Genomic DNA, 23,711 nt, shown 5'->3' with positions numbered 1-23,711 from the left:
GTTTTAGGGTGGTTGTTTGAACAAGTGGGTAATTATAAAGCAAGAAGAAATCTATTAAACATTTTAAATTGCCTGGATAGCCATGTACTTTTCCATTTGGTAAACATCTTAACATGGCTAGATCTTCCTTCATAACTGTTCTTGTTCCACAATATTAACTTTAGAATTTGCCTTGGAGTCAATAACATCTCCCACTTCTATAACATAAAGCCAAATTTAAATTAAACTTTCCGATAATATCTATTAAATATGTTCAAAGCTTTGTGTCCCATATGCTATTTTCGAGTCAGAATTACTTACTATCCCATGTTTTCCAAACATAATCCTTATGAAGAAAGATTTGCATTTGTATAGTATCTTTCATGATTACTGAATTTTACAAAACTCTGTCATCCAGAGGGTAGTTAGGAAGGAACCACATTGTTGTGAGTCTGGAGTCACATGTATGCCAGACCATGTAAGAATGGCAGATTTCCTTCCCGGAAGGTCATTAATGAACCAGAATAGTTTTTGAGACAGTCGACAATGGTTGCAATTGGCCAGCTTTTAATTCTAGATCTAGTTCAATTCACCATCTGCCATGGTAGGATTTGAGCCCATGTTCCCAGAGCATTAGCCTGGGCCTCTGAATGACATGATCCAGCCTTGTTGCATAGCCACTGTGCCATCATTTCTGCAGCTAATGAAATTTGTTTGGAGTGTGATTTTTATGATATTAATTGAAGGGTAAACATTCACAAGGAATGACGTACCCTGCTTTGCTTTGTAATAACGCTGTGGGATCTTTTGCAGTCACCTGAGGGAAGGTGGACTCTCAGTTTGACAAAAACCAAAATTGCTGAAGAAACTCAGCAGATCTGACAGAATGTCTCCACAGAGTGCTGCCAGAACAATTTCTCCAACAATTTCTGTTTTTTGTTTCAGATTTCAGAATCCACAGATGTTGGTTTTATCTCAGTTTAGCATCACATAAACAAAACAGCACTTCCATTAGTGCAACATTCCCTCGGTACTGCACTGACAGCATAGACCTTTGTGTTGAAGTCCAGGAGTGGGACATTAACACAGAATGTTGTGTGATCGCTGTTGTATGTTCTACAACAGCAAACGTTTCAACTCGGAGTGAGCAATGCTTTGATGTACAGCATTAAAAAATAATAAATACCAGGTATTTACTTCAAGTCTATCACTAATTAAGGGGTTCAAATAAGTTTGATGTACTGTGAATCTTTTAATTGGATTTCTCAGGCACAATCAGTTGTGCATTCTTTCACACATAAATGATCTGAACCCCTCAATTAGATTATTGCCTTGTTATCACTCATGTGTATCCATTAATCCTGGCTTAAATTGTACAGGAGAATTATGTACAGGCAATTTCACTGATGGCAAGTTATGGCATTTTGTTGAGTGCAAGATCCATAACTCACTCATCGTGGATGTGAAGTGACTGATAGCTTACCTTCCACTATTTCCTTTTCTTCATTTGCCTTTGCTCCTCAAAATGTTTATTTTCAAATGGATTTGGAAACAGTGTAATCAACTATTTAGTATTTTACTCATGTAAAGGATCAATTTCAAACTTAATGTGGGTAGATTATCAATTCTCAGGGCAATCGAATTTTTACAGGTATGTTAAACAATTGAGTTTTGTCCTGCAAGCATTCATATTTTGTATTATGCAAATGTGTGTGTATATATATATATATATATATATATATGTATGTATCTGTACATACACACCCATGATAAGTTATTGTCATGCTCTTTTCCTTTTAAAATCTTTTGGCACAATTCCAGAAATGTTTTATTATTTCTTCAGGAGAAAATACCAGTACTTAGCTTAAACTGTTAATAGGTGTAAGCATCTTTATATCAATGATATACTGTATCACATTTGCTAAGTTTTGGTTGACAGTATTACAGTTTTAATCACCCATTAACTGGACTTGATGGATGATCTGTCAGCAGTGAAAATTAAAAAGCAACCTTATTTGCATGTAATTGCATATAAAGTAAAAATGGTGAAATAAAATCATTTCTCACCAGGATGCATGAAAGTATGTGTCACCACTCGCTCAAATATTTCCCATTACAATTTACAAAAAAAACTATTTCTGGAATAAAGCTTTGGTGTCTATGTAGATTTTCCTGAAGGCACAATGTGTGGATATTTCGAAGTGTGACTACATTATGCCTTTTCCCAGTCAGTGAGATGTATAATACTTGATAAAAAAAATTAAACATCTGGCATTTAACGATTATGTCAGAGACAATTAAACATCACCATGTAGTTTCTTTGTTTCATGCTCCATCAAAGAATTGTTTGCTACCTCGTATGTCACAGTCCTTTTTATAGATGTAGGAACATCAAATCCTGCCACATTAATTTCTGGTTTGTAAGCAGTTATATTTTTAAATTCCCCCTCTCCTCCCCTCCTTTTGACAGGCAATAGTATCTGTTGTAAACTGCTCTTGTATACTTTGTGAAGTTATTGGTTCTGCAAAGTTATTGCCTTAGATTCGAATGTGACTCAATATATAAAATCTCACAATTCTGAAATATTTGAGGGAAGTAGTTTCACTATAAAGTTTCATCAGTCTATAAAATGATCATTAGTTTTGTAAAATGTAAAAGTCCATTTTAGATGTGATACATTATGTTTAACTGCACTTGAAGTCTTGTATGTTATTTGTTATGGGATGTGGGTGTCCCTGGCTTGTCCAACATTTATTGCCTGTCCCTAATTTCCCTGGAAAAGGTGGTGGGACCTTCTTGAATCACTGCGGTCCTTGGGGTGTTGGAACATCCATAGCATTGTTAGGGAAGGAGTTTCACAATTTTTACCCAGGGACACTGAATCAGTGTGATGTGTGATTTGGAGGAGGATTTGCATGACCTGCTGATTAAGAAATTCACAATTAACCGCAGAAATGTCCATGGACAAGCTGAACACTCGTTATAAATGCTCTGAATTTTCATAAAAACTAAAGAGCCATCCTTGTGGCCCCTTGAAGCTGCTTCACTATTCAATAAGATAATAAAAGGGAAGGCAATGGCCTAGTGGTATTATCGCTAGACTGTTAATCCAGAGACCCAAGTAATGTTCTGGGGACCTGGGTTCGAATCCCACCATGACAAATGGTGTAATTTGAACTCAGTAAAATCTGGAATTAAGAGTCTAATGATGACCGTGAATCCATTGTTAATTGTTTCCTGTGCTAATGTCCTTTCGGGCAGGAAACCGCCATTCTTACCTGGTCTGGCCTCCACATGACTCCAGACTCACAGCAATGTGGTTGACTCTTAACTGCCCTGGGCAGTTAGGGATGGGCAATAAATGCCGGTCTGGCCAGTGACGTCCACAGCCCAAGAATGAAAAAAAAAGGAAATGAACCTGTATCATGTTCACTTTCCTGCTCTATCTGTCAGTTTTGGATAAGATTGATGAAGAAAGCTTGTACCCATTAGTTGATAGCTCAAGGGCTAGGGGATACAGATGTATGGTCTTAGGCAAGTACTGCAGGAGGAATTGAGGAACATTTTTTATGCAGTGAGTGGTAATGCCTTGGCACCTGCTGTCCACTATCATGGAAGCATTTGGCAATTTCAAAAGAAAATTGGATGCCAGCAGTGGCAGTAGATTCAGATACATGAGGGACATTTAAGCGACTATTGGATAGGCACATGAATGATAGTAAAATGAGGTTATGTAGGTTAGTTTGATCTTAGAGTGGGAAAAAAGGTCAGCACAACATCGAGAGCCAAAGGGCCTGTACTGTGCTGTACTGTGCTGTACTGTTCTATGTTCTTTTACTTGCCTGCCTCTGGGAATTGAGCAAAGGATTGGGACTGAATAGATTGGTCTGCGGAGAACAGGCATGGATTTGATGGGCTGAATGGCATCTTCCTGTGCTGTAAATAGCTCTTTGATTCAGGTGGCACTTGATTCACTCACTGCTCAAATATCTATTGATTTCAGGCTGAAACATTCTCATTGACTCAGAGTCTACAGCCTTTGAGACAGAGTATTCCAAATGTTCTTAACTCTATCCTTCATTATCTCAGCCCTAAATGACTGACCCCATATCCTCAGACACTGACTTTAGTTCCGTATCCTGCTGTCAGTGTCCAATCTTTGCTATATTGGCATTGTCGGGGGTATGCCTGTTATCTCAACAAAGTTAACTTAGCCACTTTTTACTGCATTTTCTGAGAGGTGGACAGCTTCTGTAATTTGGAAGAATGGTGGACAGCTTCTGTGGAAGAATGGTTAGGCTGTACAAACAAAAATTAAAGATTATATATTAGTGAGTAACATTGGCAGCTGCCGCTTGACAAGTGGATGTCAACCAATGCCTGGTTAATGCTTTACAATGGTACGGTTCAGGCTGAGAAATTGGTTATGCTCATCTGCACTTATTCTCACTAAATCTAAACAGTGGGAAATCAAATATATGAATTTTACACAACTCATATTCACATATCAGGTATATTTGTATAGGATTCAGAATTGTATATAACATACATGGAAGAGGTTTCGATCATCAGCAGTCACAAAATTCCACTGAACAACAGCCGATGCAGAGCTTGTGTTAGTCTTCGAAACTCGTACTTTGTTTATAGCTAATAATAAATCAAAATGGCATCTGTGCATTTAATAAAAATCTTATTTTATAGTGTTTCCCTTGAGTCCTGAGAAGTGTTTTGCCAAACACTCTTCACATCATAAATTTCTGCCTTCGTGACTGTATTTTGTGAGGTTAAGACAAAATTACACACAAATTTCTTTTGATAATGAATAAAAGTAGCAATTACTCTGGATCAATTTAAATGTGTGCAGCCTTTTTGGAATTACTGTAATTAGTAAGGCTGTGAGGCTTCATAAATTTTCAATTCCCTTTATGCAAGACTTGCCTATTATTGAGGTTAACCTAAGGTCTTGATTTATAGGCTCTTGAAATAAGACCACATTGGTCCCGACTGAGTGGTGACTACCGGTCATGACCATATTTAAGCTTAAAGCCTCTGCTCCCTCAAAACACGACAACCAATTTAACTGGAATTCAATTGATTTTCTTCAATAGTATTGGTTTAGGGAAATGTAAGTTTCCCATGAATTATCTGAGGCTGATCCAGTTTATTTAAAATCTTGGAGAGATATTGGACTCCAAATGAGCATTCCAATCACATTCTACAAGTCCAGTTCTTAATGCCATCCGATCTTGCCCCTGTCTCAGCTTGTCAGCTGCTGAAATTCTGTGTCAGCTGCCTCCATATTTGTCAATCCCAAAGCTGTTCTGGCCAGCTTTGTGTTTTCCAACCTAAGTACATGCAGACTCATCAAAACTTCCCTTCCCACATTCAAAATTCACCCCGCATTTCCCCCATACTTTCTAAACTACAACTGCACCCAGTCCAGCAAAATCTCATCTTTTTCTTCAAATTCCTCCCAGTCTCTGTAACCTCTTGCAGTCCTGCAAAATCCTTGATTTTAATCATTCCTTGTTATCATTCACTATTGGCAGCAGAAAACTCAATTGCTTAGTGCTGAAGTGCAAATTACCTCGATAAGTGTCTGTGTTTCTTTAGCAAATTGCCTCTCCTTTACAATGCTCTTCTCTGACCTAATATCACTGTGTGTAAAATACTGTCAACTATTATTTGATGAGTACTGCTCCCAAACTGCCAGTTCAGAAACTGCATTGGCCTAGCTATATAAATACTGCGGCTACAAGATGTGACGATGCTGTGGCTTTAAGAGGTGTGTTTTGACCTTTTTTTAAAACAGAGATTGGGGAACAAGTCCCGAGCAGATTATGAGAAGACAAACAACTTATAAAAAAGCCTTGAGTCTTTTTTAAAAGTTGGAACAGTAGAAGCAGCCTGAGTGGGTGTTGTTTAGCTCTTACAGATGCAGGATTTTAATTAGCTTTCAGCAATTGTTGGGGTCTCAGCAAGGTTGGAAGACAGTAAATCTCTCCTGGTTGCTATATTCTCTCTCTCTCTCTCCCTCTCTCTCTCTCTCTCTCTCTCTCTCTCTCAGTGTTCTCTCACAATTGTCTTTTGATGTTCTTTCCTCCTGGACTGGAGAACTACATAAGCCACAATCTGTTTTCTGAATTTGTCTTTTTGCTCCGGATGTGCTGAAGGGATGTTACTTCATAGAAACAGTCCTGATGAAGGATTTCAGCTTAAACATTGACTTTCCTGTCCATTGGATGCTGTCTGACCTGCTGTGATTTCCAGCATCTGCAGTCCCTTACTGTCTCCAAGTCATTGGAACAGTTACTGTTTAGTAGTAAAAGAGTATTTTTATTTTATTAATTCTTCCAATAAAGTTAACTTATTCCAAGTTATTCTTTCTTTTGTTGTATTTTAACTATTGTGTTTGAATAAATTGTGTTTTGCTTAATGCTGACTAGTTTGACTAATTGAAATGCACCTGGAACACAACACCTTGTATTTAGCTAGAAATAGGAAAAAAATTAGGTCCAGGCTACCTTTTTAATATATTTTGAGGGGATCCGGTCTTGTTCATAACAAAGAGCAGGTCAGAGGCTAGGCATTCTTTGACACGTAACTCATCTAACTCCTGAAACCTGCCCACAATTCCAGTTAAACTCCTGAAACCTGCAATCAACAAGTCAGGGGTGTAATAGACTACTGTCCACTTGCCTAGATTAGTGCAACTTCAACAGCTTGACAACATCCAGGAGACAGCTTGGCACCACATCCATAAGCATCCACTCTGTCCACCACTGGCTCTCAGTAGCAACAGTGTCATACCATCTGCAGATGCACTGCGGAAATTCACCAAAGTTCCGAAGACAACTCCTTCCAACTACATGACTATCTAGAAGTACAAGGGTAGCAGATACATAGGGACACCACCACCTGCAAGTTCCCCATCAAGCCGCTCACCATCCTGACTTGGGAATATATCGCTTTTTTTAGTGTTCCTGGACTAAAATACAGGACTGTCTCCCTGGTGGCATTATGGGTCTACCTACATCAAATGGTCTGCGGCAGTTTAAAAAGGCAGTTCATCACCACCTTCTCCAGGGCCTAGCCAGTGATGCTCACTTACCATGAATCAGTTTGTTAAAAAAAAACTGCCTATATGCACAGTTCATTTTTAGTTATGACCATAAAATATCAAATAGAGTCAGTGGCATTCAAGACACTAAAATAGATACGTATACCAGGGAGGAGAGAAAGGCCTTGTGAGGTATAAATGATATTTTCCTAAGGACCTAGTTAGAAGATTGGGCAAAGTATTATTATGGGGAACATATTTTTAACTTGGCAGAACAGTGAATTAATCTGCAGTATTTTGATACTAATTCCACTTGAGCTCAAATAAGATGGTTTTGTCTATTCAGTGTTAAGGATTTCAGATAAAATAATGTAATTATTATTCAAAATTCCCAAAAATGTGTCAATGATATATAACTTAGCATCTGTACTCATACACTGGTTAATCAATTCAGTTTTTCAACTCTGGGAGAATAGCAAATATGAGATGATTCTATTTCTCTTTCTGTTTTCTGACTGCTTTGTAGGTAAGTAAAGACACAAAGAGACATGCTCCAGGAAAAAATACAAAATTGGAGAACGAGGTAAAATTGTCTGAACTGAGCAGACTAAAATTTAATCAGAAAAATCAAATCTACACCATTTGGATTAGATACTGATTTATCTTTTCTTTTGAAAAGAATAAAGAACTAAGAGACCGAGTCTTCAGCATATGTCTATATCAGGATTTTCTGGTTGAAGGTAAAGACATGGTGTTCGCCACTACCTTGGAAGAAAGCTGCCCAGAAACAACTAACTATTTCTTCAATGTGGATTGTTTACAAAAACTCCTGACACAAAAATAAAATTAATTTTTCTGGGCCAGTGAGGTTATTCTGGGATTGTGACTTAGTATATTGGTTAATAACACATATATGTGTTTGCTAGATGTTGTCAGCAGTCCTAGAAGAGTAAATATGACAACCACAGACAGTTGTACCATCATTCCAACTGCTAGATTTGTCCGAGAGATATAATTACATAAAATCATTCTTTACGTTGTGCTATTAATCCAGAGGGACTTGGGTTCAACTCCCACCATGTAAGATGGTAGAATTTGAATTAAATATAAAAAGTAAAAATCTAGAATTAAGAGTCTAACAATGACAATGAATCCGCTGTCAACTATTGGAAAAGCCTATCTGGTTTGCCAATGTCCTTTATGGAAAGAAACTGCCATCCTTACCTGGTCTGGACTACATATGACAGCAAATCCATAACAGTGTGGTTGACTCTTAACTGTCTTCTGGGATGGGCAATAAGTGCTGGCTTAGCCAGTGATGCCTGTGATTGAATAAAACAAAAGTACTATATTTAAAATAAAAAGCTTTTTTAAATTTCAGAACAAGCTTCCTGGTCTGTATTTGTCAGCTGTGTTTCACAAGTATTTTCTTTGCAAAACACTGGAAATACCTGCTATTTCTCATCACATTCATTGAAATTGGGGGACAAAAAATGATCATATTTTCACATGTATTTCAGATTTACTGATATAAAGGATTCCTCAGGAAAACTTGATCTAAGTCGACTCTCACCTGCTAAGAAAGATTACTGGGCCATGCTTGCCTACAACCGGTCGAAGCTTTGTAATATTCTCTTCTCGAATGAGCTGAACCGCCGTTTGTCACCTCATGGAGTAACCTCCAATGCTTTGCATCCAGGAAACATGATGTACACCTCAATACACCGCAGCTGGTGGTTATACACCCTACTGTTTACCTTGGCTCGTCCTTTTACCAAGTCAATGGTAAGTAACCAGCTCACATAGCGCTTTCAAATGAATCAAATTGCATGTCATGGGAGGTGTTTGCCTCAATTGAAAATCCAGATGTCCCTGTTTTGTCTCAGGATTATATAAGTTGAACTCAATGTTTCACAGAGTGGCATACTTGAATTGTTATGTAAGGAAGATTTGAATTTTTTTGGAAGAATAGGAGAGACTATTGAAAATACACATTGTACTTGTAAACATAATCCAAACCTTGGAAGAGGTAATCCAAACTTGAGTGATGTGCTATCATGTCTCTTGGTTCAGTTGGTCTGGAAGAAGGCACGGCCCATCTGACAGTTTGGGTGTTCTACTTGATTCTTTTCTTTGAAAATTAATGCAGCAATATTGTGTAACTAATAATTCCTGGAATTTCATTCCAGAGAGCACAGAAACAGTCAGTTCATCCCATTGTATCTGTTGCTGTCATTGTGACGATGTTGCATTAATGCTGTTTTTTTAGTTGTGTGAAAAAGAATTGACGTAATTTTGAACTGGCATCATTGATACCTTTGAGTTGTAAACCTTACATGTGTAGAAGAAGAGCAGTGATGTCACATCAGTGCTGCTGTGCCCTTATTTTAGGCATGGTGTTAGAGTATCATTGCCTTTTTTCATATTTTGCAGTCAAATCTTGATTATGTGCAGTGATATACTTGTGTCATACTTAAAAATGAAGCCATCTGCTTTCACCATAAGGGCTCAATAATGTCTTCTGTTTGCAAGAGCAAGTGACCAGCTGGTTATGATGTAAAACTCAGGTCGTTGGCCAAGTAAAATGTGATTCCAACAAAAACCTTAGGTATTTTTCCATTGGAACAATCTATCATTTTCTGCCATACAGAGCAAGTTCCTTGGAGCAATTTGTGTCTCTCTCCCTTTGTTTATTTGTTCACTGCAATGCTTGTGTATTCAATTTAGAGCTCAAGCATTTTCCCAATACAATATTAGTGTAACAGTTTCTAGTGGTAATCTTGCTCGTAATAAAAAGCTGTTTACTTGCCTTGATCATATCTTCCAATTTTCCTCAGTGTTTTAATTTCATCCTGTACTCATCTTGTGATAATTACTATTCAGGTTTACAGTTATTGCAATAAGGAAGAGGAGAAAAGGGCATTATTCTCTCCGATTCATGCAAATGCTGAAATTTTTGATTGTCTTATGTCTCTATTCAACAATACATAAAGTAAATGAGGATCTACTTTTGAAACATGTGAATCTATTCACCAAATGAAGACTTTACTGGAGGGATCTTGTTTGAACTAGTCTTTCCGTGATCGTATATGAAATTTGTAGACTTGTCAAGCAGATTACCATTATCCCACAATTTGCACAATCCTTCATTCAGACAAATATTTTTGTTGGCAGATTATGAGTGGAAGGCTAGTGTGTGTTTGAGTAGCTAGAGCTTAGCAGATGTTTTAAGCACCAACATGTTTTTTTTCCCCACTGCTCAACGTGATGGATCAAAATGCCCAGAGCTTGCAAAAGGTTCTGAGACTATTGGGTTACTTTTCCGGTTCCAGTGGATTGCCATCCATTGTACTGGAGTTTTAACAGATGTGCTTCCCTCCACTAATAGATGGGATGCAACCCAACTTCTGTCTCAGTAGTATAAATTATGCCGAAGTAAGCTACGCCAATCTGTCACTTCTGATTGTGGGCACCTTCTTTTCCACTTCATTCAAATCAGGTGAATTTTTTTTTGCAGCCTTTTGCTTCATTCGAGCTTGATTTGAAGGAAATTCAATACTTTCTTTGGCAGCACTCTATGTTAATTTGGTTTTTAAGTATTACTGGGTCTCAAATTTTAGTTTTACACCCTCTCTCCTTTGTATGCAAGCCATTGATAAAGCAGTATATGTTACTTAATGATTTTCCATCCATTGTTTGACAAAAGAGAGAGTGAAGGTGGAGTAGACTGAACCCCCATTTCACTGTAGTCTATTTGTGCCACAATACTGATTAAAGAAAAATTCTCTTGTGTTACTTTTAAAAATGCTTTTCATATGTCATGTATGAATTTTAATTGCGTTTGTTGAAGGGAGAAAAACTATTACTTTTCAAATTCTATGGTAATTTTACAAAATTTATAATGTTTGTTCAGCTGGATGCACTACATAATTTATCTGTGGTAAAAGGAAATCTCTTTTGACTTTGCAAGAAAAGGACAATAAACATGAGAAAAATCATATAACTCTAACTGAGGTTGTACTATTTAAAATACAGCAATAAAAATTCAGCTGCTTATCCCAAAGAAAATATTTCCTATAACTGCATCAATTTATTACATTAGTAATGCTCTTTCCTTTAAAATGTATCTTGTAATGTGATCTCCAATAGAATGTGTTTTGCAATTGTATCAGAGCAATAATTTCAAACTTGAATGTGTGCAGTAAGAAGACCCATGCAGCATTAGACTTCCATAACCTCTGTACCCCTCCAGTCACTTTTGAGCTGTAAAACAAACACTCATATTAAAACATTAACTTACAGATATGGCCCCAGTGAGTCCCACTAGAGTAGATTAGTCTTTCTCTGCTACCTGACACCTGTAATTCTTGGATATTGTGGCGCTGTGGGAGCGCCTTCACAACATGGGCTGCAGCAATTCAAGAAGAACGCTCAGTGTTACTTTCTTTAAAATGAATGCTGGTCTTGCTCATAACATGTTTATGCTGAGAATGTATTTAAAATAGTTCAACCCAGACAACAGGAATACAAATAAAACAGATAAATAATTTAAAAAATGTCTTGCATTGGGAGCAAAGCCAGTGGTATAATTAACTAGTACAGTGTCTACATTAAAGAGGTGAAAAGAATTCAATTAACAAAGCTGGAATAAATGAGAAGATCACAGAGAATAGATGAATTTGGTGGAAACAGTGGGAGCTTTTGGTTTCTCTGTGGGATATGGAGGACACAACAGATTGCCAACAAATGGCATCTGTCCGGTATGACTCATTTGTGCCACTTTTTAGAGATGTGTTAAATGACTGCCTTCCCCATGCAGGGAGGGAATTTAAAGGACAGAAGAAAGAATGGCTATTTGGAGTAGAGACTGACCTGAACCTCTCCTGATCTACTGCCCTAACTGGAGCAAAGGAAGTAACCATTAATTTGCTCACGTTCTCATGGATAATTGTGAAGAATGCTGAATGTTCAGCAATTGAAATGAAATATGAACTTCTCCATAAAAATAAATGAAAATGAGTAATCAAAGAAACTCCAGATTCAAGAACTTGTGTTGTTGGTCTGTTAAGAAAATAGAATCATCCTGAAAGAATGGTGATGCATCAGGAAGAAACTAAATATGAGGTGTCAGGAGAGAAGCAGTGCAATTAAAATAGTCAACAAGTGATAGATTTTACTTGGTGCATTTACTTTAATTCTTTGAAAATATGACTGTTAGCAAGCAAAACTCAATCAGCGTTCTATTTCTAGACTTTAACAAAGCACCATGTCAGAGAATATCACTTATTAGAAAGGCACAGATTAGGGAAAAAGATTCTAAAATAGATGAGTAACTGATAAAACAACATAAAGTTATAATAATTAAAAGTGTAACTTCAATATGTAAATTAGTGCAGAATACAGTAATACAAGGAATGCATCTGGACCATCTTTTATGATTAATTTGCACAACACAGATTAATGCTTCCATTAAAATGGCACAGAGGAAAGTCATAAGAATGCGTTAAGTGTTTGCTGGCTAATATTGTGAACAATAGGTCAATGTGCATGGGGACTGGGAGACTAATATCATATAGCTGTTTATGTAGCATCTTCTGTACAGTCACTTTGGGAATATTGCAATTCAACATTTTATTAAAGTAAATTACTCTGGTGTCCATAAAAAAAATGCTGAATACAAAAATATAATTTTCAAATTCTATAACACTGCATGCAATGTGATCCTGGAACTATTCATAAACATTAACAGTTTCATACATCTATATAAGTGTAGTGTGGAAGTCATAACTATTTACCTTCTTGTGTAGTTTTCAATAATATCAATAACACATCTTAGCTCTATTATATTCTGCAAATGACTGCATGCTTCCAAATGTGGATTACATAGAATTAGTTTCTTAATGGCACAGAACTTGTGTATTGCTGAGAAAAAGAGACTTGGTGTTGAAACTTTTCATCTTGCAAACATCAGTCAAAAAAAAAATTCTACTTGACATTCATGTATCTGTCCTGACAAGTGCAAGACAAAGGGTTTTAACAGCATCCCTCTCTTACATTAAGTTATGTTGAAATGCACAGCACAACACTGGACATTTTGATTCCACTGCTCCCTGCTAATGTTCATGCGCCCTGCATATCTTTTTCCATTGGTTCATCTAATTATCAGGATGGCATAGAGACAAGGAACATTGAACATTGGAGCCAGAATAGGCCATTTGGCCCTTAGAGCTCGTGGTGCCATTCTATAAGATCTGTTTGTGGACTCAGCTATACTTTCCTTACTGCACTCCAAAATCCTTCATTCCCTTGTCCATCAAAAATCTATCCAAGTCATAGAGATGTACAGAATGGAAACAGACCCTTCAGTCCAACTCTCCCATGCCGAACAGATATCCTAACCAAATCTAGTCCCATTTGCCAGCACTTGACAGGCTGAATAGGCTGGGGCTGTTTTCCCTGGAGCATCAGAGGCTGAGGGGTGACTATATAGAGGTTTATAAACTCATGAGGGGCATGGATAGAATAAATAGACAAGGTCTTTTTTACCTGGGGCAGGAGAATCCAGAACTAGAGGGTTTAGGGTGAGAAGGGAAAGATATAAAAGGGACCTAAGGGGCAAGTTTTTCACAGAGGGTGGTGCGTGTATGTCAGTCTTGAATAAATTTAAAGATTCAGACTATTTTTATCTTCTGGCTAGAGAATTCCACACTCTAACGTCCCTCTGAGAGAAAAAGAAATTCTCCTTACCATTGTCTTAAAAGGCAGAAGTCCATTCTTAAGCTATGTTCTTTAAATTTAGTTTCCTGAAGAAGAGGAAGCAATCACTGGGCTTCCATCTTATCCAAAGCCCTTGAGAGTTGTTATGCTTCAAGAACATCTCTTCATTGTTTTGAAGTCCAATGGCTGCAGACCTAACCTGTTCAATCTTTTTTCACAAGATAAGCAAGCTTCTCTGATTTGTAGGTTCACCCCTCTCCTTAAATGCATACATTCTAGTCGCCTTGTTACTACATGTGGTTGCAAGTTCTCGATCCTAACCTCTCTCTTGGTGAAGAAAGTTCATCCAATCTCCCATTTGAATGTAATAATGACTAACTTTTCTTTATATTTTGCACTTCTGATCACTGCCACGACTTTGTGGACAGCTGGTTAAGAGCCAAGCAACAGACGAGTCAGATTTACTTAAAAGAGTGGGTTGCAAGTCTGACACAGGATTTATTTTCTTGATGGCCGATCTTGGAGATCCCTTGTAATTTTATTTTTAACTTTCAGCCCTTCATGAAACCTGCGTACTAGCACCTGCAGCTCAGTAAGACCATCTTTAAATCAATGTGCTGACAGTTTCAAAATAAAGTCAATTGTGAATTCTAAAGCAATGCTAAGCAGAGAAAGAAAGTGAAAGCTGAGGAATGGGTGGTGCACTGTATCTACAAATTATCCTTTCAATGTTGACTCTAATCAAGAGTGATGGAATTCATTATGTTTCATCCTGCAATGCCCCAGTGTGAACTGAGTTTCAAGCCAGCTTCATTGGGTGTGTGTTCACAGTTCAACAAGCCATAACTGGCGCTCTAGTTGCAGCTCATTTAGATGCCACAGCACTGGTTAGTGTAAGATATTGAAAATACTACACTGACATGCTTGAAATAATTCATTGTTGGGCAGAAACAAGTTCCGTCTTCCTCTACACTTGGTCATTCTATACATAGCCTGGGAATTCAAATTGTTGACATTTTGTGCCAAAAAGCATTCAGTTTCCTTGGATTTATATCAACCTTGATCCACAGATTTAAAATTGATTATGCTCAGAACTGTTCCCTTATTATCCTTTAGAGTGCCTGCATCCCCCCTTCTTCCCACTGCCCCCACTCCCCAAAAAAAGGAAATTAATGTTCAGTGCCTTAGAACGACCTTTTCCTGAATGGTTTTGTGGATTTCAGTTTTGGTGCGAAGAGCATCTCAAGTGAACATTATTTTAAAACTAATAATTTTAGGAAGATACTGCTTTGCAAATGATAAAAATGATAACCTGCTGTTTTTTTTTTCCCCAGTTGCATTAATGAAGGAAAATGATATGAATTTTGTAACATTTGTTAATTGGAAAGTCCAGGTTCTTTGCAATAGCTTCTGAAGGCAACATAAAGCTGCTTCATGGAAAAATGGTGCAAGACAGGGACATATCCCATCAGTAAATCATTATTAAAGTCCCCTGTCTCTGTCTAGCAAAATTCACTAAGTCATTGTGCTCACATTGAGCTTTTATATATCAGTGCTGCCGTACAAAAAGTGTAGGATCCCATTAATGGCCTGAAGTACATTATTTAACCAGCCTTCTTCATCTACTTGTTTTAAATTACATTTCATTTTCAATTTTTCAATTAAAGTGAGGTTCCAACATCAATAAAGAGCGTACATATCAGAAATATCCCATGCCAATTTCCCCACCATCAATCATAAATGGATAATTGTGAAAATATCTTTCATCCAAAACAAAAAACAGTACCAGGTTTATTTCATTTGAAACTACCTGCAAACCAAACTAAAGAAATTGTGGACGTGATCTCTTTCAGAACTCAGGTGCGTGTGTTCTCAGCATTGTGGCTTTGTGGCTGTTCATCTGTCTACATTCTTGTCTTAATGGTGCATCCGGCAGGAGTGATCTTTTTACTCAGCTGGAAGCGCACTCTCTCCTTTCTGGAGAACAGCCTGGCATCTGCACAGCTGCTCTCTATGATAGTCCTGTTGAGACTGAGAACACGGTGTGTGGGGAACCACAGGTGTGAGTGAGTCTACATCCTAGCACTCTGTGGCACAGTGGGTTTCAACACCATTAGAAGTCATTAGAAGTCATGTTTTATGTTCTGCTTAATGCGATATTTCTGTTTTGTGATTAACAGGATATGTGGAAAAGTTCGCTAATATAAATTTCCATGCTGAAGTTCATCATTTATCACTCTTAAGCAGAGTTGCATTTTAGCACTTGGCCTCTGGCAGTTCTCTACACTTCTCGAGCAGCTCTTTGTCTTTAAGTATACAGTGTTTGTTGGAAGCTTGTCCTATAAATCGTACAATAGAGAAACAATGTTACACAACACTTTTTTAAAAATTAATTGATTTCAGCAATAATTTGTTAGAGAGGAAGCAGTGCAAAAACAAAAATTGCAGCAATGAGGAGTGGACAGTTGGTGTATTAATGTGGTGAATCAATCAGATAATTATGGGGAAGCTGGGAGTGTAGCCAGTACAGGGCGGGGGAACTGTGTATGGGCTGAAAAGAAAATGTAATGTTGGCCGTGAGAGCCTAACAAAAGGAAGAGATTGATTTTTTTTCCATTCCCTTCCTTCAGATTTTATATCCCTAAATCCCCCTAAAAGAAGAACATTGTTTCTGGAACAGCTCAAAATGAAATGATGTGGGAGATGCCTGATATGTAAAGTTGTAATAAAGAGGGAAATTATTAACAGAAAAAAGTAAGGGGAAGTAATTGGCTTAGAATGTCACACTTCAAGCGTGATCCACATAATGCAAGCAGCAATTCATCTAAGTGATTTATTAGAATGCCTGCTGGGTTTGATTAGAAGCCAGGGACTGGGGAATTTCACCACCTAGTCTTAACTATTTCAGTTAGTACTCTTCTTATAATTATACATTACCCATGTTTGCATCTCACATTTTCAGGTTTGCTCTGTAAGGCTAAAGCTGATTTAAAACGTTAAGCAGCTTTAAAAATAATTTGCTTAGGACAGTGTGCAGAATTTCTCCTTGTGAATGAGTTTTTTTTGGAACAAATTCTGTACCATATCAGAAAATGCGTCAATTTTAATGAATAAATAATTTCCTTTCGGAGTGCAAGCTCAGCTATATGGTAGATATTTATATTTACTTTACATTCAGCATTACAGATCTCCCACACCTCTAGTATATTTTAGGTGTTTGATTCTTGGGGTTTTGTAGTTTTCTACTGTCTGCATTATCTGAATGTTCCCTAATTTGTGGAGTCATATGAAATGACCAGTAAAAAAAAATGCAGTAGGTCAGGCAGCATCCGAGGAGCAGGAAAATCGACGTTTCGGACAAAAGCCCATCATCAGGAATGAAAGGCTTTTGCACGAAACGTTGATTTTCCTGCTCCTGGGATGCTGCCTGACCTGCTGTGCTTTTTCAGCACCACTCTAATCTAAACTCTGGTTTCCAGCATCTGCAGTCCTCACTTTCGTCCAGTAAAAAAAATACCTATTGATCTAACTTTTTTGTTTTGCATTAAATGTTGATAGAGTCATAGACTCGTATAGCATGGAAGCAGACTCTTTGGTCCAACTAGTCCACGCTGAGTGGGTTGTACAAAGTGAAAAATCACACAACACCAGGTTATAGTCCAACAGGTTTAATTGGAAGCACCACCTGATGAAGGAGCGTCGCTCTGAAAGCTAGTGTGCTTCCAATTAAACCTGTTGGACTATAACCTGGTGTAGTGTGATTTTTCACTTTATCCTGAATCAGTCCTTGTCTGTCCAAATACACATAAATCCTTTCTTTCAGAATCTCCTCCAACATCTTACCCACCACCAATGTCAGGCTCATAAGTCTATGATTCTCAGGCTTCTCCTTACATCCTTTCTTAAATAAAGGCACAACGTTAGCCACCCTCAGGTCCTCCGGCACCTCAACCATGGTTATAGATGATACAAATATTTCTGTTAGGGGCTCTGCAATTTCTTCCCTAACTTCCCACAATGTTCTGGAATACACTTGAACAGGTCCCAGAGATATATCCACCTTTACATTTTCTAAGGTTTTCTCTTCTCTAATGTGAACTGTTTTCAAAACATTAATATTTATTTTCCAGAGTTCTCTAGCCACCATTTCTTTCTGTACAGTAAAAACTGATGTAAGGTATTCATTTAATGTTTCTCTTATCTCCTGAGGTTCAACAAAAGGAGGACCTTGTTTATCTTTAAGGGGTCATATTCTCTCTGTAGTTGCTGTTTTACTCTTAATATATTTGTCGAGTCTCTTTGGATAACCTTTAACCTTATCTGCCAAGGCTATCTCCTGACCCCTCTTTGCTCTCCTAATTTCCTTCTTAAGAATGCCCCTACACTCTTAATACTCTTCAAGAGATTCATTTGTTTCCTGTTGTCTATATCTAATATATGATTCTTTCTTAGCCTTGACTAGAACCTCAATATCTTGGTTAATCTATTGTTCCCTACTCTTACCAGCCTTACCCTTCACTCTAACAGCAACATAACGCCTCTGAACTCTCATTATCACACTTTTGAAAGCGTCCCTTTTGTCAGTGGTCCCTTTACCTGCAGACCGTCTACTCCAATCAACTTTTGAAAGTTCTTGTCTCATACTATTAAAATTTGCCTCACTCCAGGTAATAACTTTAACTTTTTGGAAGGCTTGTCCTTTTCTGTAACTATTTTAAAACTAATAGAATTATGATCACTTGTCCAAAAGTGTTTCCCTACTAACATTTCAGTCACTTGCCTTGCCTTATTTCCCAAGAGTGGGTCAAGTTTTGCTCCTTCTCTAGTAGGTACATTTACATATTGATAAAGAAAATTTTCTCAAACACTTTTGACACATTCCTCACCATCCAAGCCTTTAATACTGTGGCAGTCCCAGTCAATGTTTGGAAATTTAAAATGCCCTACTATTACAACCCTCTTATTCTTACACATATATGAGATTTCTCTCTCCACATTTGCTCCTTAATTTCCCTCTGACTGTTGGCGGAGGGTTCCGTAAGTTCGCTGGACGATCCCTCAGAAATATTCACTCTAAGTGCTGTTATGAACAAAGCATTCTTTTTCAAAGAATATCACAGAAGAAAGTATGTTTTTATATTAAAAGATGTACAAAATGAAGAGAAGTTATTTTCTGATTTTGGATCACAATTTGGACTGCAAGAGCTAATCTAATGCCAGATTTGTACGTTCTGTCAAACCCACTCTCGAAGCAGTAACTAGGAGGAGTACAAATATACTTGCTGTTACTTTTAACATGTACCTTTAACCTTTCTCTTGAGAGAGAGTTGGCTGTTGCTCAGAGCTGTCCTCAAGAGGTGGACATTTGTGTAAGGGAGAGCTCTATCATGTATTGTCAAACAATCCTCCCTTCTGTGTGAACGTACAAAGCAAAGTGACTTAATTGTATTGAGGATTTTGCTTGAAAACCTAGACAAAAACTATTCTCTTAATTTTTGCACAATTAGCGGGCAAGACATTAACTGAAAAATTCATTATTCATTTGAAATTATTCTTCTCCATTTGTTGAAGTGAACTTAAAATTGAAAAACGTATAATATTTTATTTTGGAATATTGTTTTTGAAGGAAAAACACAGTGTTCTCATTTCTGTTTTCACTTTTTAATGGTATTTCTTCCCTAAAAAAATTAGGGAAGAACCTCTGCAATTGTGGTGCATTGCAAGGTGAGTTGCAATAGGTGTTGCTGAATAAATGTTCCCAATCTTTGTATCGTCATGTTCCAAGCAGTCAGTATACTCATCACAGGCAATGTTGGCAGGGTGATGGGCTTAGGAGGTGACTGTTGGTGTTTAAAAAAGAGCTTTGGGGTTATATTTGCAATATGGGGTGATTCCGGAAAGGTGAGAGTTTTAGCAGCCAGTAAACATTTTACAAACTGAAATGGTGGAGCTGGATAATCAGTGGGGATTTCACGTGCACTGCAGAATGTACTCACGTTGAAGTCAAATGTTGGTGCGTTGTTGGCAGATGCCTGACACACTAGCATTCCAGCTGTTTTAACCTGCACAGTGCTCCACACATGCTGTCGGGTTAAAATTCTCAACTGCGACCCACTATTAGACAAGGGTGGGTTGAAAGTGTCATTGTAAGTGAATTGGAGCAGTGTTTTTTTTCCCAGGGAGAGATACAGAATGAAGTAGGTTTTGAAGGGGATGTGAGTGTTGAAGGATAGGGATCAAAAATGGTCTTGTCCATATTTGAAAGAATTGGAAATAGGGTGGTTTATAAGATGTCAAGGCTGTGGCATGTTTTAATATCGGTTGGTGAGTGTAGATTGGGTAGGAGAATGTTAAGACAGGGATGGGGAGCTGTTCACTCAGAGAAAGAGAGACAGATGAATTGAGATGAATGTTAAAATCACCGAGGACAAGGTTACTTAGTACAGAGGCTGTGTGAGAAACATGAGGATATAAAATGAAGATGATAATGAAAAGGACAGGAGGTGGATCAACAAGGTATACTCAAAGGACTTTACGGGAGCCTACGGCCCAGTGGCATTGCAGGACTGTTAATCCAAAAAAACCAGGTGATGTTCCGGGGACTCAGGTTCGAATCCGACAATGGCAGATGGTAGAATTTGAATTCAATAAAATTCCGGAATTAGGAGACTAATGATGGCCATGACTCCATTGCCAATTGTTAGAAAAACCCATCTGATTCACTGATATCCTTTAGGGAAGGAATCTGCCATCCTGACCTGGTCTGGCCTTCTTGTGACTTCAGATCCACAGCAATGTGGTTGACTCTTAACTGCTGTCAGGGTAATCAGGGATGGGCAATAAATGCTGGTCTGGCCAGTGATGCCCTCATCATGTGAATTAATTAAAAAGAAAAGCTGCCTTTGGAGTGGCAGGCCAGACCATAGTGAAATTATGTGATTGCACAGTATCCTTTCCATGCACAGGTAAAAGATTTGCGACATCAACACCATCCCTGCAGTTATTTATTCTCTTCATTCATTCATACATTGAGGAAGACTCGAATATGGCATTTAATATTAGGGTTTTATTTGACTAATTATCTGCTGCAAAATTCATTTACCTGTTCTCACTCTCTCCCTCTGTCTCTCAAACAAAAACATTTCTGCAATTAAATTTTGCTCTGCTGCCAAGAAGATAATATATCGGAATGCTTTTCATGACCTTCATACTTTGTGAGTTTCCAGTGTTTTGTTTTGATTTAAATGATGGATTTTGGCTTGAGTCCTGACATTAATATGTTTCTAACAGATCTTCTTCTCATTGACTCTGAGGTAAACATACTCAAACAAGTACCCTCAATGGGAAGTCCCAACTCTTGTACTCAATTAATAGCAACTGTGATAAAGCTTTGCGTGCACAGCAGGAAGGAAGAGAATCTCCTTCCTTATCTGTGCTATTCTTTTACAGAAATTGACCACTTCAGATTTATTGTTATTAGGTTACAAATGGCATTCTTTCCTGTCACTCTTGTTACTTTGTGACAAAGGTTCATAGCGTGCAATAACTATACGGAAACTTTGTTGATAAAACGGACTTTCCTTCTCAGTCCTGTGTAAATCTGATTTGTTTTCTATTCATAAAGAGTCAGAAATCATTTTGAAAATCATTCAAAACAGAATTTAGAAGAAAACATAATTTTAGCTGATGATGAGGAAGCTTGCAGGGGAGTTAATTGTTCAGGTGTTTGCTGACTTGAGTTTTATAGTCAAAAGAGAGAGGGTAAACAGAAGCAAGTTAATTCAGCGAGAAGAAGTCCATAACAGCAGCGGTGCTGTTTGTAGGAGTCTTCACACTGTCAAGGTTGGGAAAACATTCACAGTTGCTGAGAAGAAAGCTCCATAAGCAAAAGGTATCAGAGAGAAAGACTTACCTTCAAGACTGAGTTCAGAGACTCCATGTTAAGTAGGAAGTGAATTGAGTTATCAGGTTGTTTTTAGGGTCTCAGGGAGAGACGCTAACTAAAGAAAATAGAATCGAGCTAATGTAGAAATGAAATTTGCCAAAAGGAATCTGTTTACTGCCATGCTAGCTGATTAATGAACTTTAATGTGGAGACAGGATGACTCTCCACTGAGTTTTGAATGTCTGCAAGATTATTGCTAAGGTAAAAAGCATTAATCAGTCTTCCATATATTTGTAGTTCCGTAATTTCAACAAAAATATCTTGCCTTTAATCTTGGTTGGAACTTCCCTGCTTAGCAAATATGCAATTTAACCCCCTATATAAGTTGAACTGAATTGAATTTAATTTATTGTCATGTGTACTGAGGCACAGTAAAAAGCTTTGTCTTGCGAGCAATAAAGGCAAATCACATAGTTAAGTAGCATAGATATAAATAATAGGTAAACAGCGGCAAAAACACAGGTACAGGTGAATGTGAAGAGTTAGTGAGCTCATTCAGTATTCTAACAACAATAGGGTAGAAACTGTTGTCAAACTGGCTGGTGCATGTGTTCAGGCTTCTGTACCTTCTCCCCGATGGTAGAGGTTGTAGAAAAACATTGCCAGGATGGGATGGATCTTTAAGAATGCTGGCGGCCTTTCCTTGACAGCGGGCCTGGTAGATAGATCCTATAGATGGGAGGTTGGCCTTTGTGATTGTCTGGGCCGAGTTCACCCACTCTCTGTAACCGTCTCCGATCTTGAATAGTACAGTTGCCATACCAGGTAGTGATACATCCAGACAGAATGTCCTCGATGGTGCGTCTATAAAAGTTGCCAAGGGTATTTGCCATCATGCCAAATTTCCTCAGCTGCCTGAGGAAGAAGAGAATTTGTTGGGCCTTTGTAACCAGTGTATCCACATGTAGTGTCCAAGAAAGCTTGTTGTGGATGAGTACTCCAGGAGCTTGACACTCTCCACTCATCCACCTCTGTGCTACTAATGTGTGGGGGGGGGCATGAGTAACATCCCATCAAAAGTCAATAATGAGTTCCTTGGCTTTGCCGGCATTGAGAGCTAGGTTATTCTCAGTGCACCATTATTCCATCTCCCGTCCGTAGCCTGTTTCGTGGCCATCTGAGATTCGACCAACTATGGTCGTGTCATCAGCGAACTTGTAAATGGCATTAGTCTGGTATTTGGTGACGTAGTCATGGGTATACAGTGAGTACAGTAGGGGGCTGAGTAAGCACCCCTGGGGGCTCCAGTGTTGAGTATTAGTCAGGATGAAATACTGTCCCTAGTCTTCACTGATTGTGGCCTGTGGGTCATGAAACTGAGGATCCAGTTGCAGAGAGAGGGGCTTAGTCTGAATTTAGTAATCAGTCTCGAGGGGATAATAGTGTTGAAGGCTGAACTGTAGTCAATGAGTAGGATTCTTACGTAGCTGTTCTTCATGTCAAGATGTTCTAGGGAGGAGTGAAGGGCAAGTGATATGGCATCTGACGTGGATCTGATGGTCTGATAGGCAAATTGGAGTGGGTCAAGAGTAGTGGGGAAGCTAGAGTTGATTAAATCCATGACCAGCCTTTCAATGTACTTCATGACCATGAAAGTTAGAGCCACTGGGCGGTTTAGGTTCTTCCTATTTTTGTGTAATGCCATATCATTTAACATTTAAGTATCATTTAAGTATTTATTACTTAAATATTCAGTAAAGATTCCTTTTTGAGATTGTGAGCTCATATCGAGCCAGTTTATTTGTATATTTTATACTCGTATTTGCATATCCCTTTCATCTCTCCCTTACTTCTCCATCTTAAAAGAATTCTTCAGTAAAGATGGTTAATTTCTCTGTTTCATCCTGGTTTCTAATGGCATTCATGTGATAAGGATCTTTCTCATTGTTATCAGTTGGATGGTTCCAATATTTCTCCTGTTAATTAACACTTTTTTCACACTTTGTATAATGTTGCCATGTATGTTTTTTCAAGGCTGCCTTTTTAGTGATTAAAGTATTGTTTGTACT

The 23,711-nt window shown here is 38.0% G+C and overlaps 1 protein-coding gene across 10 annotated transcripts in view; it reads left to right on the top strand.

Moving 5' to 3' along the window:
- The window catches only part of wwox (WW domain containing oxidoreductase), a 946,567-nt gene that overhangs the window by 358,274 nt on the left and 564,582 nt on the right, over nt 1-23,711 (top strand). For 9 of the 10 annotated variants that reach the window (XM_043706559.1, XM_043706563.1, XM_043706566.1 and 6 more), the window contains exon 8: nt 8,561-8,825. In XM_043706559.1, the coding sequence (XP_043562494.1) occupies nt 8,561-8,825 (265 nt within the window). Of the gene's footprint in view, nt 1-8,560; nt 8,826-11,859; nt 11,920-23,711 lie in introns of those variants that run through there. The other variant, XM_043706567.1, reaches the window with a different exon arrangement.

The sequence above is a fragment of the Chiloscyllium plagiosum genome, chromosome 17 (genome assembly GCF_004010195.1).
Source record: "Chiloscyllium plagiosum isolate BGI_BamShark_2017 chromosome 17, ASM401019v2, whole genome shotgun sequence".
Classification (NCBI taxonomy): Eukaryota; Metazoa; Chordata; class Chondrichthyes; order Orectolobiformes; family Hemiscylliidae; genus Chiloscyllium; species Chiloscyllium plagiosum.
This window is presented reverse-complemented; position numbering and strand designations above follow the sequence as displayed.